The 14858-nt window shown below is 37.4% G+C and overlaps 1 protein-coding gene across 1 annotated transcript in view; it reads right to left on the bottom strand.

Moving 5' to 3' along the window:
* LOC117172902 (protein unc-79 homolog) overlaps positions 1-14858 on the bottom strand; it is a 1455529-nt gene that overhangs the window by 104337 nt on the left and 1336334 nt on the right. Inside the window, exon 28 of the mRNA XM_033361197.1 lies at positions 10551-10692. Within this exon, the coding sequence (XP_033217088.1) occupies positions 10551-10692 (142 nt within the window). The remainder of the gene's footprint in view (positions 1-10550; positions 10693-14858) is intronic.

Raw genomic sequence — 14858 nt, 5'->3', positions numbered from 1 at the left:
GGAGCTCTTCTTAATATTTTGACACCAAAATCATGTCGATACACCTTACCGACTGCGAGTAAAGCCACCCACGCTTTAACTTGACAGACTGTAAATTAAAAAGTGTAATCCAATTTGGTTTAATCATGTTAATTGACACGTCGGTAATCGAAATATATGGTAATTGGCAGGATTGGCAGGCCGTGGTAGCCTCGAAAATAAATTCGCGATATCAAATCTTAATTGCGAGAAAGGGTAGCAACAGAGCTGCACAAGGAAAAAAGTCGAAATTAATTATCTCAATGGGCCAGCGCGGCTGAAGGGGCATTAGTAGCGGAGAATTTAAATTAGTGTATCACATAGTATAAAGGTAATATCATTAACATCTTCCAAATCTAATTGAAGTTAAAAATTTGGAAATCATGAACATTGATCATAAAACATTTAATTGACTTAAAAAATTATTAAAAGATAGACAGCAATGATAAATTATATGAATAAAAAAATTCAATGATATTATGAATTCAACTGCATATAAGCAAATAGTAATAATAATAATAAAATCTGGGCTTTAGGAACTGCAGATAACTCTAAACGTAATCGAAGTTATCTGCAGATCCTCATGCAGCCCAGCTGCAGTGGGTGTGGGCTCACGAGATAACTTGCACGCCAACTTGGCGATCTGCTGACTGTTTACATATATTTTGTGTCTGCACGACCTGATGCTGAAAACTTCATGAGTCCTCTACATGTCCTGCAGCCTTGTTGCAGTAATTGAAAGATAACATGCATGCTATGTTTGCGATCTGCTGAATGCGTGCATGTATTGTGTCTCGACACGTCCTGATGATGAAATATTGTAAGATAGATAGACGGGAAAATCAAAGAGAAAGAAAGAAAGAAAACGACAATACGAATCATGGCAAGGAGAATACTCATATAGGCACGGTTCGACGCTTGCACCTATGCACCACTACACCTAACGATTCGCACATGGTGCGAGTGCATTTTCTTATCTATAAGTCTTTCCTATCTACACAAACAATTCATTTTGGCAGCTGATCAGACCCCTGATTATTGATCCTTAATAATAATATTTAACGCACTGTGAACTAAGTGATAATTTTTGATCACTAAAGAATATTTTCAAAATTATTAACTAAAGATAATAAACAGTTATAAGCTACTGTTATAAATTAACTAAATCATAAAAAACTAATAATCAATAGTCAATTAAATTCAAATTTAAAAATGTTGAATTAAAGGAATCAAAGGTGTCTCTAAGACACGCTATGACAGTCAGCATTTTTGTTAGAAGTCAGCGATTCGCAATATAGCTTCCTTCCATAATTCCTTTCTAAATTGTCGCTTATCAACGACCATCTAATCAAAATTAGCAATTCTTGCAACAATTCCCTACCTAACCTATGCTTTCGTAGCTTTGAGTCGATCACACTCCAAATTGTCAGGGCAGTTCTTTACTACTTCTTGTACCGACTGGAAATACTAAAGAATCCGTAAAATCACGGTTTCTCTTGCCCGTCTGCCCTCGACATGTAACTGAGCTGGGACGCACGTCATTCAGAATTAAAGTTAGTCATTCGCCAGGAACGGCGTTCTCAAAAGACTCAACGGACCCACGTTTCTAGCAAATGCGGAGGAACTGAGATGACATCGAATGACGGCATCATCGGAGCTAGTTTCACAATTTAATTGACGCACTCAGAAAGCCATACGAATAAACTAAAAACACTTAGGGATCTTTAGTCGACAGTAGACCGAACCCGTATCTAAATGATGATACATTCCCACCACGCATTTCCTAAACCTATTAATTATCTTCTACACGTCCTCTTCTGTCTTTACACTTTTGAACTCCTCTTCCCGCTGTTTTTCCTTTTTCTGTTCTTTCTTTTTACACATCGCCCTAAACTCCTTCCTCATTTCTACGTACTTCTACTTTTTCCCAGGTCCTTCCTTCCACTTTCTGTATCGCCTCTCTCGTCAGTGACACCCTCTCTCCTAGCGACCCTTCTACCCCACCCTGCTATTCGCCAGCCACCCGCTGTATCCACAAACTTAATGGCTGATTGTCTGATTCCACCCTCCTTTCCACTGCGAATTTCTCTATCTCCTTCCATCCTTGCATATGCATAATCATTTAGTCTATCGCCGATACACCCCTCTTACTCATATTCGTGTATTCTCCCTCTTCATCTCCTTGTACCATACAATTTACCACCGCCCACCCTATATCCTCCATCCAGTCTCTTAGAGTCTCCCCCTCTTTATTTATTATCTTATCCATTGATTTCCTTTCGAAGCTCTCCCCTTCCAGGTACAGGCCCCCTTCCCGCCCAATTCTCGCACTAATCCCCCCCCCAATACCACCATACGCTCATCTCTCTCTCCTAGTAAGTTTTCCGCCCTTTCTTTAATCCTTTCCATTCCATCCTTATTGTACACAGTCACAAACTTAACTCTCTGGCAGCATTTCTAACAGACGGAGTCGACCGGAAACTTGACCGAGGCTGGTCGCGGGATTCCCGGCTCAGTCAACTCCTCCGATCGACATACTGCCAGTCGGCAAAACACGGTCCGGTGTGGGGCGTGCCACTGGTGGTAACCAGAGCGTTCTGCTTCACTACTACGCCTGGGTTGCATACGCGCGGTCGAGATGTCGGCATACTAGATCCCTTGAATGATCTAACCTTTTTACTAGCTCCAACCATTCTTCCGGATTAGTGCCGCGTAGCTGTGTGCTCACTTCTAACTGTCGATGAAGTAATCGGTAGGGCAGCGGGTTTGTCCTGAAGTTTAAGAAGGCGGTTGGCACTCTTAGAGATCGATGGACCGCCGTAATAAAAGCGAAACGGAATTCATGTAAATGGGCGTCCCAGTCCCTATTATTGTCCTGTAAGAAAGAGAAAATCATCGTAAAAAGAACCCTGTTAACTTTTTCGGTGGGGTTCATTTGGGCATGATATACCGGTTTCGTGGTGTGTATTAGTCTGACGCTTCTACGCATTTGTGCCATTAACTTATTGGAAAATTCCGTTCCGTTATCGGTTATACCCAGATTTACTGGCCGGAAAGGGACCCATGACATCACCTGCGACGGCTGCCCACGGTTGATCGACCACGTAATTAGGTGTGCTGCGCCCGGGAGGCCTGCAGCCTTGGAGGGAGCTTTATTCTCAATAGTTCATTTAAAGTGGTCTCCCCGTCTTCTAGTAGGGCAACAAATCCGATATATCTCTCATCATCTACGAGCCACTGCTTTAGTGAATAGTTTCATCATCGGTATCTGGCATAAATACCTTACGTGATTTCGCGACGTAAACCATGTCAAATTTTTCTTGACCTTCCAGACCGAATATTAATTCAGTGTCAAGATTATTTGCCACTCTGACTTTGCACGTTCGCGTAACTCCCTCGATGATTATAGGCAGATTGGCCATTCCGATAATTACGACGGTCGAACCTTTTTCAATAATCATTCGATTTTTCCTATCGGAATCTAGCCGTTTACCGTAAGCCTTCACTAACTTGCCCCAAGCTGACTTTCGGAACACAACGCAAGAGAATCTGTTATCAATCAGCACGTCTATTGGAACTGAGTCTGTCGTGACCCGCACACGGATTCTATTGGCCACTCTGGACATCTCATCTATACCGCTGATAAGGTCAGCTCCCGATAGGCTTTATTCTATAACCCTTATTTTCGCTAAGTTATCGGTTATAGTGTCCAGGGGTTTCTGTCTACTTTCACTTAAGTGATTGGAATTTTCTAATTCGGGGTTTGTGTGGACCTGAGCTTCTACTACGATTACTTCTGGCCTTAGGTCCACTGAGCATTCCTTAACCTCAACTGCGTCTTCTGAGCAGATACCTTGGCATTCGAGAATACTTGACATTTCGAGTTCAGGTGGCACTACCACCCCATGAAAACTTTCCGTATCTATTGTTGTATGTATCGTACTCGCGTTTTTTAAGCATAAGTCCACCGTAGGTTCAGTGTAATCTGGTTTGTCAGCTCGGGTCTGCGATGAAGTTACTGCGAGTGCTCGAATTTCTAGATTTTTCCCCTTTTTCCCTGTAACCCAGGCGTCAGTATTAGGGTCGTTTTTCGGATTAGAAGTGACCTCAACTTCTGTTAAGTCAATTAAGTTACTTATGCATCTCATGTTCTGTTCAGAGACGTTTCCCGTATCAACACGAACGGTCTCTGATGTCTTGGGAGAAGTGGAGACCATTCTCATTACTCCGTTGTCCCATTTTATGAACAATTAGGGCGGGCTTTCAGGTTTTAGCCCTTCGTTCTGCATTTAAAACATATTTGTTTTCACGGAGTGGCACATCCCTTCCGAAAATGACCCGTTTGGTTGCAATAACTGCAAATTATTTTACTCGGATCCCAAGCGGGGTTGTTTGGACCAATTTTCTTAATAGGAGTGTTATCACTCTCTTGACCCCCCCCCCCCTCTTTCTTAGAACCTTCGGACGGGATGCACTGAAGGCTGGTGTTCCTCGCCTTGCCGGTTATATTTTGAAGGTTCTGCTTTTTCTTGTTGGATTTATTAGGTTCGGTGGTGCTTAGAGTCGCTGTTCCCTCTTTAGATTCTTTAGCGGCGCCTGTATTAGTCTTTTTAGACCATTTATTCTCTGATTTGGGTAGGCAGGCAAATTCTTAAGGGGCCATCCATATACCACGTGCACAATTTTTCACCACATTTTGTCCCTCCCTCCCCCTCGTGGATAGTCGTCGAATTTGGACAAATACCCCCTCCCATTTTTGTCCACGTGGACATATTTTATGACAATATAAATATTATTAGTCTTCAAAATGTCCGGGAGCTCGCGACAATTCCATGGATGTCATTTTAGTACTCACTAAAATTACAGATTCATTTGTTTTTATAGTCAACAGTTCGAAATTCGTTAACTGGCTAACAGCTGCTGGTGCATTTTGCAACAATTTATCCTTAAACAGGTCGAAAATTCGAGTGAAAAAAACGTCATTTTAGTGATCTTCAAACCCACGTGGAATGATTGTTTGGATTCTAAAAACTAACAATAAGTTTGACTGGCAGCTCCTGATTCGTACCAACGTTGACTAGCAGACTGTCAAACATGTCAAAAATTCAAGTGAAAAAGCGTCATTTTAGTACTCTTCAAACCCACAGAGAATGATTGTTTAGATGCTAAAAACTAACGAGAAGTTTCACTGGAAGCACCTGAGTAGTGCCACAGTTGACTGACAGACTGTCAAACATGTCAAAAATTCGAGTGAAAAAACGTCATTTTAGTACTCTTGAAACCCATTGTTGCGAGCTGTGAATTTACGTAAAAAGTAAGATTTTCGTAGCTTCTTTTTTCCTGTACATATTAGTTTTAAAAGAAGAACCCTATAGATGAAAATTTTAGTTAATGAAAAGGACAAAACTTTCATTCGGTTGCTGATTAAAATGTCAGTCAACTTTGGCACTACTCAGGAGCTGCCAGTCAAACTTCTTGTTAATTTTTAGCATTCAAACAACCATCCCCCGTGGGTTTTAAGAGTACTAAAAGGACGTTTTTTCACTCAAATTTTCGACCAGTTTAACGATAAATTGTTGCAAAATGCACCAACAGCTGTTAGTCAGTCAAAGAATTCCGCATTGTCGACTATAAACAAAAAAAATATGAAATTTGATTGAGTACTAAAATGACGTCCATACAATTGTTGCGAGCTCTCAGACTACAAGAAGTCGAAAAGGAGCGATGAATTGGGTGAAAAAATTTGGATTAGCTTAGGAACGTGCGCTTAAACATGATTTGAATTTCAAAGAAAAAGTCGTGAAAAAAATTATAATTAAAATAAAAAGAAAAACTATATTTTGCGCGAGCACAATATAAAAGTTCGAGTATACATAGAGTATACCTTGTCTCATTTCAGTATATTTTCCACAGATTTAGGGAAATGTGTGTCCACGTGGATTCTAGCCCGACCCCCCGGCCCCCCTCGTGGACAAGCGTGGAATTTTGCCATATCCCCCTCCCCCCTGAAGTATCCACCTGGTATATGGATGGCCCCTAAAGAAATCAGCTTTCGGAAGGAGGTGGTGGTTTATATTATTTCATGTATACATTCACACTCTATGATATTCTGGTCGCAAATCTCTATGAACCCAGTCGAGTTGCTCGACTATTCGGAGTTCATAGTCGAGTTTTTCAACCAGACTTTGAATGTAAGTCAGTTACTCGTATTTTGTTTCGTCCTTGCCTTGGGTTCAAGTTTAAATTTGCTCTTTTACGCGTCTTTCGAAATCGTCATCGCCAAAGTGGGAACGAAACTCTTTTTTGAATTCACGCTAATTGTAAAATTCTTGTTCATGGTCTCTGAACCACTTTATGCTATTGCGTCTAACAATACTAGCGTTGCTGTGAGAAAGCTCCTCATCTGTTACTTGAGTCAACTTTCTACGATCTTCTATTTTTGTCAAAAAGCTATCGGAGCTAAGTTTACTACTACTATCGAACATTATTTTCCAGCTAAAGATAATTTTCCCCAGGTCTCGGTTACTTTGTCTACGTCTTGTCGATGACGTAGTGCTGCAAGTTCTTTCCCTCTTGGAGGAACTTTCCCAGTCTGAATGCCTACAGAAACTCACGCTACTTCGCCGTGGATAGTGATTTTTATTTAAAAGTTAACTCCATTTTACTTCTTAGTCCGACTCTATTTCCCTTAAAAGACTGCCTTGTTCTATCCTATTACGTTCTAGGCAAGGTGGTGCTTGGGTCAAACCATGTTCGGTGCAGGCCGAATAACGACCGAAATTCTATTCTCTTATGCAATTTCGAGGTTCTTGATTTAAATATAAATCTATAATGGACCTCAATCTATAATTCTGACACAATATTTGCCTACATATTGGTTCCTCTTGTGTTGCACTTAGGGAAACCTTTCTTTTGGATGGTACGTCAAAATCATGGGTTTTTGTAAAAGGGTTCGTGACTTCGCTTACTGTCGGCAAATCTAATGAGATTCGCAATCCCTGTCCGAATTTGGTTAAATATTTTTTCGGTGGAACCGGAAATTTATATTTTGCATCCTGTTTGGGGAATTGAGATGGTAGGTTCACTAGGATTCATCAAAAGTGTTCCTACCTCTAGTGTGACTGGGTTCGGAATTTCTAAGTCGTAGACCGGAACGAACGTATCTAATTTCGATAAATGTCGTCTATCTTCATCCTCTGTTTCGGCGTTTTTTGTGACCGATGTAATGGATGTGACGTCCGACTCTCGTGACGTACATCCCTTCCAAAGTCTATAACCCTTCCGCAATCTAGAATTTTTTCTTTACGCATGCCTTCCGTGCTTAATTTAAAGAATTGTAAGGCTTCGATTATTGCGTAATTATCTAATTCTCTTATCAAGTGTTTTAATTTTGTATACGTATTTACCATTTCCACTAACTTCCAAAATGCAATTTAAAATGCAGTTTAATCAGTTTAAACTTGATTTAACTAATACGGCAGTGATGGTTCATCAAATTAGAGAGCATATGCCACAAATAAACTACACTAATACTTTGAATAAACTGTTAAATATGCAAGCCGGATTGAATGGCTACACAAGATCAGACGATTAACTCCTAGATGCCATACATGATGCTACAAAAGGACATCTGCATCCCTCACTGCTAACTATCAAAGAACTAGAGGTTTTATATCGAGATATACAAGACCATGCTACCAAGCTCATGTTTCCTATTCGAGGACCTAAAGTCAGTATTGAAGAATTGGCACAGTTATCAATATCAGCGATCATGATGAGGAATGGCTCCTTAAGATTCCGACCGGATATACCACTTCTCGACAAAACAGATTATCAAGTCATCTATAAATCCTAATTCTAGATATATCGTGGTAAACGAACCTTAAAGAACGTACATCCTTATGACCGAAAATCAATTCTCGGAATTGCATGAAGGTAATTTATGTTTAAATTAAATTCCAAGTTTCTCAAAAGTTTTTTTTTCTCTTCGGTAATTGGGTATTTCAAAATTGAGACCTGGTCTCTCATTCGGAACTACGGAAATTCAAAATTGCATTTTGAAAGTTAGCGGAAACGGTAAACACGTATACAAAATTAAAGCACTTGATAAGAGAATTAATTTAAATTACCTTCAGTAATAGCATCTTTGCGAAGTGAGCTGCTGCTCCACCCAACACAAGATACGTTTAAAATATGCCATATCAACATTTCATGCCAGAGTGACCCATATTGGACCAAAATGAAGAATTTAGCGGGATAGATTTACTCTGTTGACAGAGAGAAGTTAGCAGAATTAATCTGCCAAACACAACTATCAATGAAAATTAAGTTATCAAAATAAAAACTGGTACCAGTAGCTCCAGGTTGTACATTGGAAACTTAGTCTGAAATTTTTACCAGTCTTTCAATCAATCGACATTCTATAGAGTTCATTTATGAGCCAAATCTGCATTTAGACCTCACATAAATATTATCTATTGTCGAACACAATAACAAGAAGATTAATATCACAATGACACCAAACTAAAAATTTCGAAGAAGCCGAACTCAGAGATCATCCCGTAAATGAGTCGGAATCACCAAAAATAACTTCAAGAGCCACTAACATGAAGTAAAATCAGACCCTCTTCAAGTAAATCGTCCAGCGGGCTCCTGAAGAAGCAGCCAATACATCGAAAGTATTGGGGATGCCACTACCCAATGTGCAACTACCGGTGCAAACGCTTTAACCCGTGTGAAGTAATTAATAAGTGCTAATGAGCACTATCAGAATTGAAAAACAAAAATCACTACTAAGCACGTGCATGTCTATACCCAAAATGTCCAAACCAACGATAGTTCAAGTTGCCACACGTTCCAAATGTTATATTATAAGTCTACCCTTTACTTAAATAATTAAAATAAAATTTTACTTTACGGAAATAATTAATCCAACTAGCATGGAAAAGGAATGATCATTTTGACGCGGTTATCGATGAAAATAACCGAAATTTCCAGGGTGGTGTTGTTACGTACCGTACTGGTACTTAACTAAATTTTTTATTCAACCTATTTAAAATTAGAATCAATACTCCAGGAAGATACGCGCAACGTAAGCATTATAAAAACATAAGCCAGCATGAACATTCCTTTAGCGTTGTCAGTAAGCTAGTATAAGATAGATAGACGAGAGAATCAGATTGAGAGAAAGAGAGAAAACGACAACACGAAACATTGCAAGGAGAATACTCGTACAGACACCGTTTGGCGCTTGTACCTATATACCACTACGCCTAACGAGGCTCTCGCGGTGCCAGTGCATTTCCTTATCCCTCATGCCTTCCTATGTACACAAAAGATTTATTTTTACAGCTGATCAGAACCCTGATAATTGGTCCTTAATTACAATATTTCACTTAGTGTTGTCTAAGTGATAATTTCTTATCACTGCGAAATAATTTACAAATGATTAACTGAAGATAATAAACAGTTATAAACTAATGTTACAAATAAGCTCAATTATAAACAACTAATAATCAATAGTCAATCAAATTCAAATTATAATATAAAAATGTTAAATTAAAGGAATCAAAGGTGTCTCTAAGTCACGTTATGACAGTCAGCATTTTTGTTAGAAGTCAGCGATTCCCAATATAGCTTCCTTCCATAATTCTTTTCCGAATTGTCGCTTAACAACGACAATCCCATTAAAATTACCAATGCTTGCAAAAACGCCCTACCTCACCTATGCTTTCGTACCTTCGAGTCGGTCACACTCAAAATTCTCAGGGCAGTTCTTTACTACTTCCTGAACCGACTAGAAGTACTAAGGAATCCGGAAAAAAACGATTTCTCTTGCCCGTCTGCACTCGACGCATAACTTAGCTGGGCCGCATGTCATTCAGATTTGAAGTTAGTCATTAGCCAGGAATGACGTTTTCAAACGATACAATCGACCCGACTTCGTATTTTGTGTAGATATCAACGGACGTCATCTCTCAAACGGTACCAACGGACCCGTGCTTCTAGCACAGCTTCATACAGCCATACGAACGGACATAAAATACTTAGGTATCTTTAGTCGACAGTAAACCAAACGCGTATCTAAATGACAGGCCCAGTATAGTTCTCAACGAAGTCCAGGGAAAGGCTTTAACCTGAAACGTTACCTTCTATCCCAAAAACACGAAAGTTAATCCTTGCCCGCTCATTCCTTCTCTCTGGTGAATTATGGGTGGCGGTAGCTATAAGTTAGAATAAGTTAGAATAAGCTCTCTTGATTCATTTGCAATTGTACCATCTTTTTCATTTTATTTTGTTTTAATAGTAGAATAAATTAAAGTTAAACTAGAATGAGTGCATTAATTATTTTAAAAACCCCTGTTTCATCATGAGATTCAACGGCAAGAGGATAGCAGAACAAGGGGACATCTTGAATTAATAAGATGGAAGTCACGAACCCAAAAACATAAAAAAAATTAAAAACATTAGTTTGGCCAAACAGTGAAGCCTTCAAAAAAGTGGCAATATCTAAATAAACTGAAGCTCATTACCTCGTGATCTCGAAGGAGGTCCTCCCATAACAACCAATGCTGGAATTCGTTTGCATTGATGATGCTGCCTATTTAATGTATTAATTACGATTCGTATTAATGCTTGCAACTGGTAATACCACACCTGCTGTCCGTATTGAAACTGCAACATTATTTTAAGATGGTAATTACTTAGAAACCAATATTTAAATGGTTATTTAACTTTTGAATTAAATTAAAGGAAAATAAAAAATAAAGAAAATCAAAGGTCAGTTTAAATTTTCCAATAAACTGAATTATTTTCAATTATGCAGGCTAAATAACTTTTTTGATCACGAGAATTTTTTTCTTCACAAAAACGAATTTTCTCATCTTTTTCCAAAACAACGACAGATGCGAACAAACATTGATATAAAAGATTGCACCTCTAAACATTTAAATGAAAAATACTTCTGACTGTTTTGCGATATCTTGTACCGTTTACGAGATAAATTCAAAAATGATATTTTTATTTTTTTTTAAATATAGTTCTCTCAAAAATCGTTTAGCCCACCTTAGTGGACATGATAACTTTCTTCTGTTGTCAGAAACATTTTAGAAATACTAGGAAAAATAAGAGGCTTCGGTTTTTCAGAAAATATTTTCTATGTGTTTTCAAAATTTTAAGGAAAAAAAGGATTTTCTGACGATCTCCGCCTTTCTTATTCTTTCTAATATTCTTCTCGAAGATTCTACTAATAGAAGAAATGCATCCTATCAGCGTTATATGGATAAAGCATTTTTTAGGTTTCGGAAAATTTTTACCGAAAACAATATTTTTTTATTTTTATCGTAAATGGTGCAAGAAATCGCAAAACAGCTAGAATTATTTTTCATAGAAATTTTTCAAACGTGTAAATGTTAGTGTTGATATTTTCCGTATCTGTCGTCGTTTGCAAGAAAAATGAGAAAATTTAAATATATACAAAGCCTATCCACAAAAGTTATTTAAACCGCAAAAAACTCACAAGATTTCTTTTTTGTATTTTAAAAAAGGAACCAGAAAATTCAAATACGCATAACTTTCTAGAAAGTTTTTTTTCGAATAATTTCCTATGGAAGACTACATATGTTGTCCCCAAGACATTCTGCAGCATGAAGTGCCTGATTTTAAATGGATTCGTTCAATAAGAAAAAAGGTATAAGGCCGAAAAAGGTTCTACGATCTCATCCAAGGCAAGGCTCATCTTGACACAAGTAAACGTGGTCTTAGCCAAGACAAGGCTCAACTTGAGACAAGTTAACTCCGTTGTACCTGTCGTGGCCATCTGTCGAAAACTGAGAAATTTTTTTTTTAATTGTTATATTTTTTGGCTTATTACATACATATATTTGGATGTATTTTTTGTAAATGATTTCGCAATCTCTGATCTGTTCTGAGATATTGTTCTGAAAATTTTAAAACTGTATTTTTTCAAAAAATCCACCTTCAAAATTTGTACCTTTTCAGAGAATATTGTAGAAAACGTGCAATACATTTTTTATTATCGTTTTTTAAGTGAAACGTAAAGCGTAAAAAGTTGTTTAGAAATAAGATTTTTACCAATACGTCTTTTACACTTTTTAAAAGGTCGCATTTTTAAGGCCTAAGTGTTCAGAAATAGTGTCAAAACAATCATCATTCGTAATTTTTTTAACACTTATATGTACATTTCATCTTAGACTACATTTTTTCATATACATACACAATTTAAAATTCATTGTATGGTACACGTTAATATAAAATACAAAATAAGTGATCTGTTTCGATATAGTTCACCTTTCGCACATAGAAAATATGTTTAACGGAATTATTTTCCATTAACAAAGAAAGTGATGAAAAAGTAGATTTTTTCGTTTTTTGTTTACCTTCGTGAAATTTTTGTTCTATGATCACCATGGCCGTTCGTTATGCACTGGAGAATTTAAAAGCACACAAAATTATGACATTAAAATTACAAATTATATAGAAAAAAAATGCCAATTGGGAGATTAAATGGTAGAAAGATATCGTTTTACTACTAATTTTCCTCAAATTATATCTCTAGTGATGTTTAATGATGAAAAAATATGATTTAAAATTTTGTATCAATTTTATAAACAAATTGTACAAACAAATGCTCAATGTGGACATTTAAAGGCAGAAAAAATAGCTCTTTCTCTCAATTTCCCTCAAATTATATCGCCAGTGATGTTTAACGGTAGAAAAGAATCATCCGATATTTTTGCTAATTTTATAAACAAATTATATAAGCAAATGTCCACTAAGGACATTTAAAGGCCCAAAGAAATACCTTTTTCTCTTAAATTTCCTTAAATTATGTCGCCAGTGATGTATAGTGATGGAAAATTATCATTCAATATTTTTTATTAATTGTCACGCGGCCCTTTTATTTAAATTGAATACTGGTCCTTTAGGGCTCGCACAAGAGTAAAATTTAAAAAAGCATACATACCTTAGGACGCGAGCCTTCATGAAGGAAATCCGAAAATCCTAAATCTTGAAAGCTTTCGGGCATTCTATCCCGAATTTAACGACAACCATAAAACTGCAATAACAGACAATATGCGGTAAGATAGAGTAAGATCCCGAAAATCCCTTAAGATTGACTAGCTCATTTCTTAGATAGAGTTGGGGAAGGGGGCGTTTAAATAAATTATGGAAAGATAATTTCTAATAAAATTTGTGTATAATTCCAATAAAAAAGGACAGTATTAGACATCGAACGGAAATCACACTTTTGAAATACAAAAAAACATCAAATTAGAATTCAAACTATGTACGAAAATAACAAATTAAGAGATAAAGCGAAATTATGTTATAAAAGTAACAATAATTACTAAATTAACAAACAATTTAACAATAATTTTTAATGACTTAGTTTCAGGGTAATCTATAAAAATCAAACAGCAGGCCTGTGAGTGTTATTACAAAAAAAGGAGGGCGGGTTCGTTAAAAGAAATATACATAAAATAAGGGAAAATGACTGTCAATGTAGAGGCCGGAATCAGGAACGAAAGAGTTAAGCAAATAGTGACGACAACTGGTCGTAAGAAGTAAGTCCATTAAGAAAATACGAAGCTATCGTGGCTAATAAAAAATCAAGGGGGTAGCAAAAGAAATACACATGGAAAATTACTTGCTATTTTGGTTAGGTCAGAAATATGACGAAAAGGAAAGAAGTCTGTCTGAACCAGTATGGAAAAAGGATTTAAATCCTAACTCAAAAAAAAATTGAAGCGGCAGATACAGTAAATCGTAGGTCGATCAACACCTCGAACTTACAGGTTGTACTGACTAAGAAGCGTGCTCGGCGTTTCGATCACCGCATGAGGGCAGTCACTTAGAAAATATGGGGGAAACAAAGAGAGACTAACGTGCGAAAATTAGAATGGAAGTGTTTGCAGGCATGAGAGCAACCAATGATCACACCCTCCTCTGGCCTAGCTCGCTGTCATCGCTTCTCCTGACTTTCTTCCTTCCCGCTTCCTTTCCAGAAACATACACGCGTTCACAATTGTATTATTTCTCGTACAAGATATACTTGGCGGAAATGCCTGTCCACTAACAAACGTTGTGGTCATTTCGCCCTGGGTTTATTCTTAAGTTTAGATTGAGAATAACACTTCTCGATAGAGAGGTAAAATTAAATTATCAGCGGTACGATAAACTGAAACGAATTGTGTATCTATTTATAGATTTTGTGGGCAATTCGCCCATAAAACTTATATTTTAATCGACCGCAATTACCAAATTATTGCGAATTTTGGATAATTCGCACATGATCCACCCTAAACGGGAACAAGCCTCTAATGTAAGTTTAATGTAGGTGTCCTTGAAGCCAAACAAACCCAAAAGATAACCAGGATCAGCCTGAAGAAAGTATCATGAAGGTCTCTGGTCTGTAGAAGCCTCGCTAAAAGGAAGGTGACGGCGAATCATAATTGACGACGCGATGGGATGAAGAGATTCTTGAACTTTTCAGGTATATATCAAACATAAAGAGACAAAATCAAATTATCTTAAATAACAAAATTTACGTAGTGAAGTCTTGGAGTGTCGAATTTACTCGATGTTTCGAATTTCTAGAACTTCTAGTCGGATCAGTGTGATGGTGTGCCACTGCAACATCAAATAATTTTGAAATCAAATTATATATAAAAGTACCTACTGTGGATGTTTAAAAGGAAGAAAACATTCGGTGTTTCGTAACTACCAGGTGTATACATATGAAACCGGTATTGCCATTTAGCGGCCAGTAGGCACACTTGTAGGCACTGTCGGAACTTACCATTTGTGCTAATTGGCGT

This window comes from Belonocnema kinseyi, chromosome 5, assembly GCF_010883055.1.
Source record: "Belonocnema kinseyi isolate 2016_QV_RU_SX_M_011 chromosome 5, B_treatae_v1, whole genome shotgun sequence".
Taxonomy (NCBI): Eukaryota; Metazoa; Arthropoda; class Insecta; order Hymenoptera; family Cynipidae; genus Belonocnema; species Belonocnema kinseyi.
This window is presented reverse-complemented; position numbering and strand designations above follow the sequence as displayed.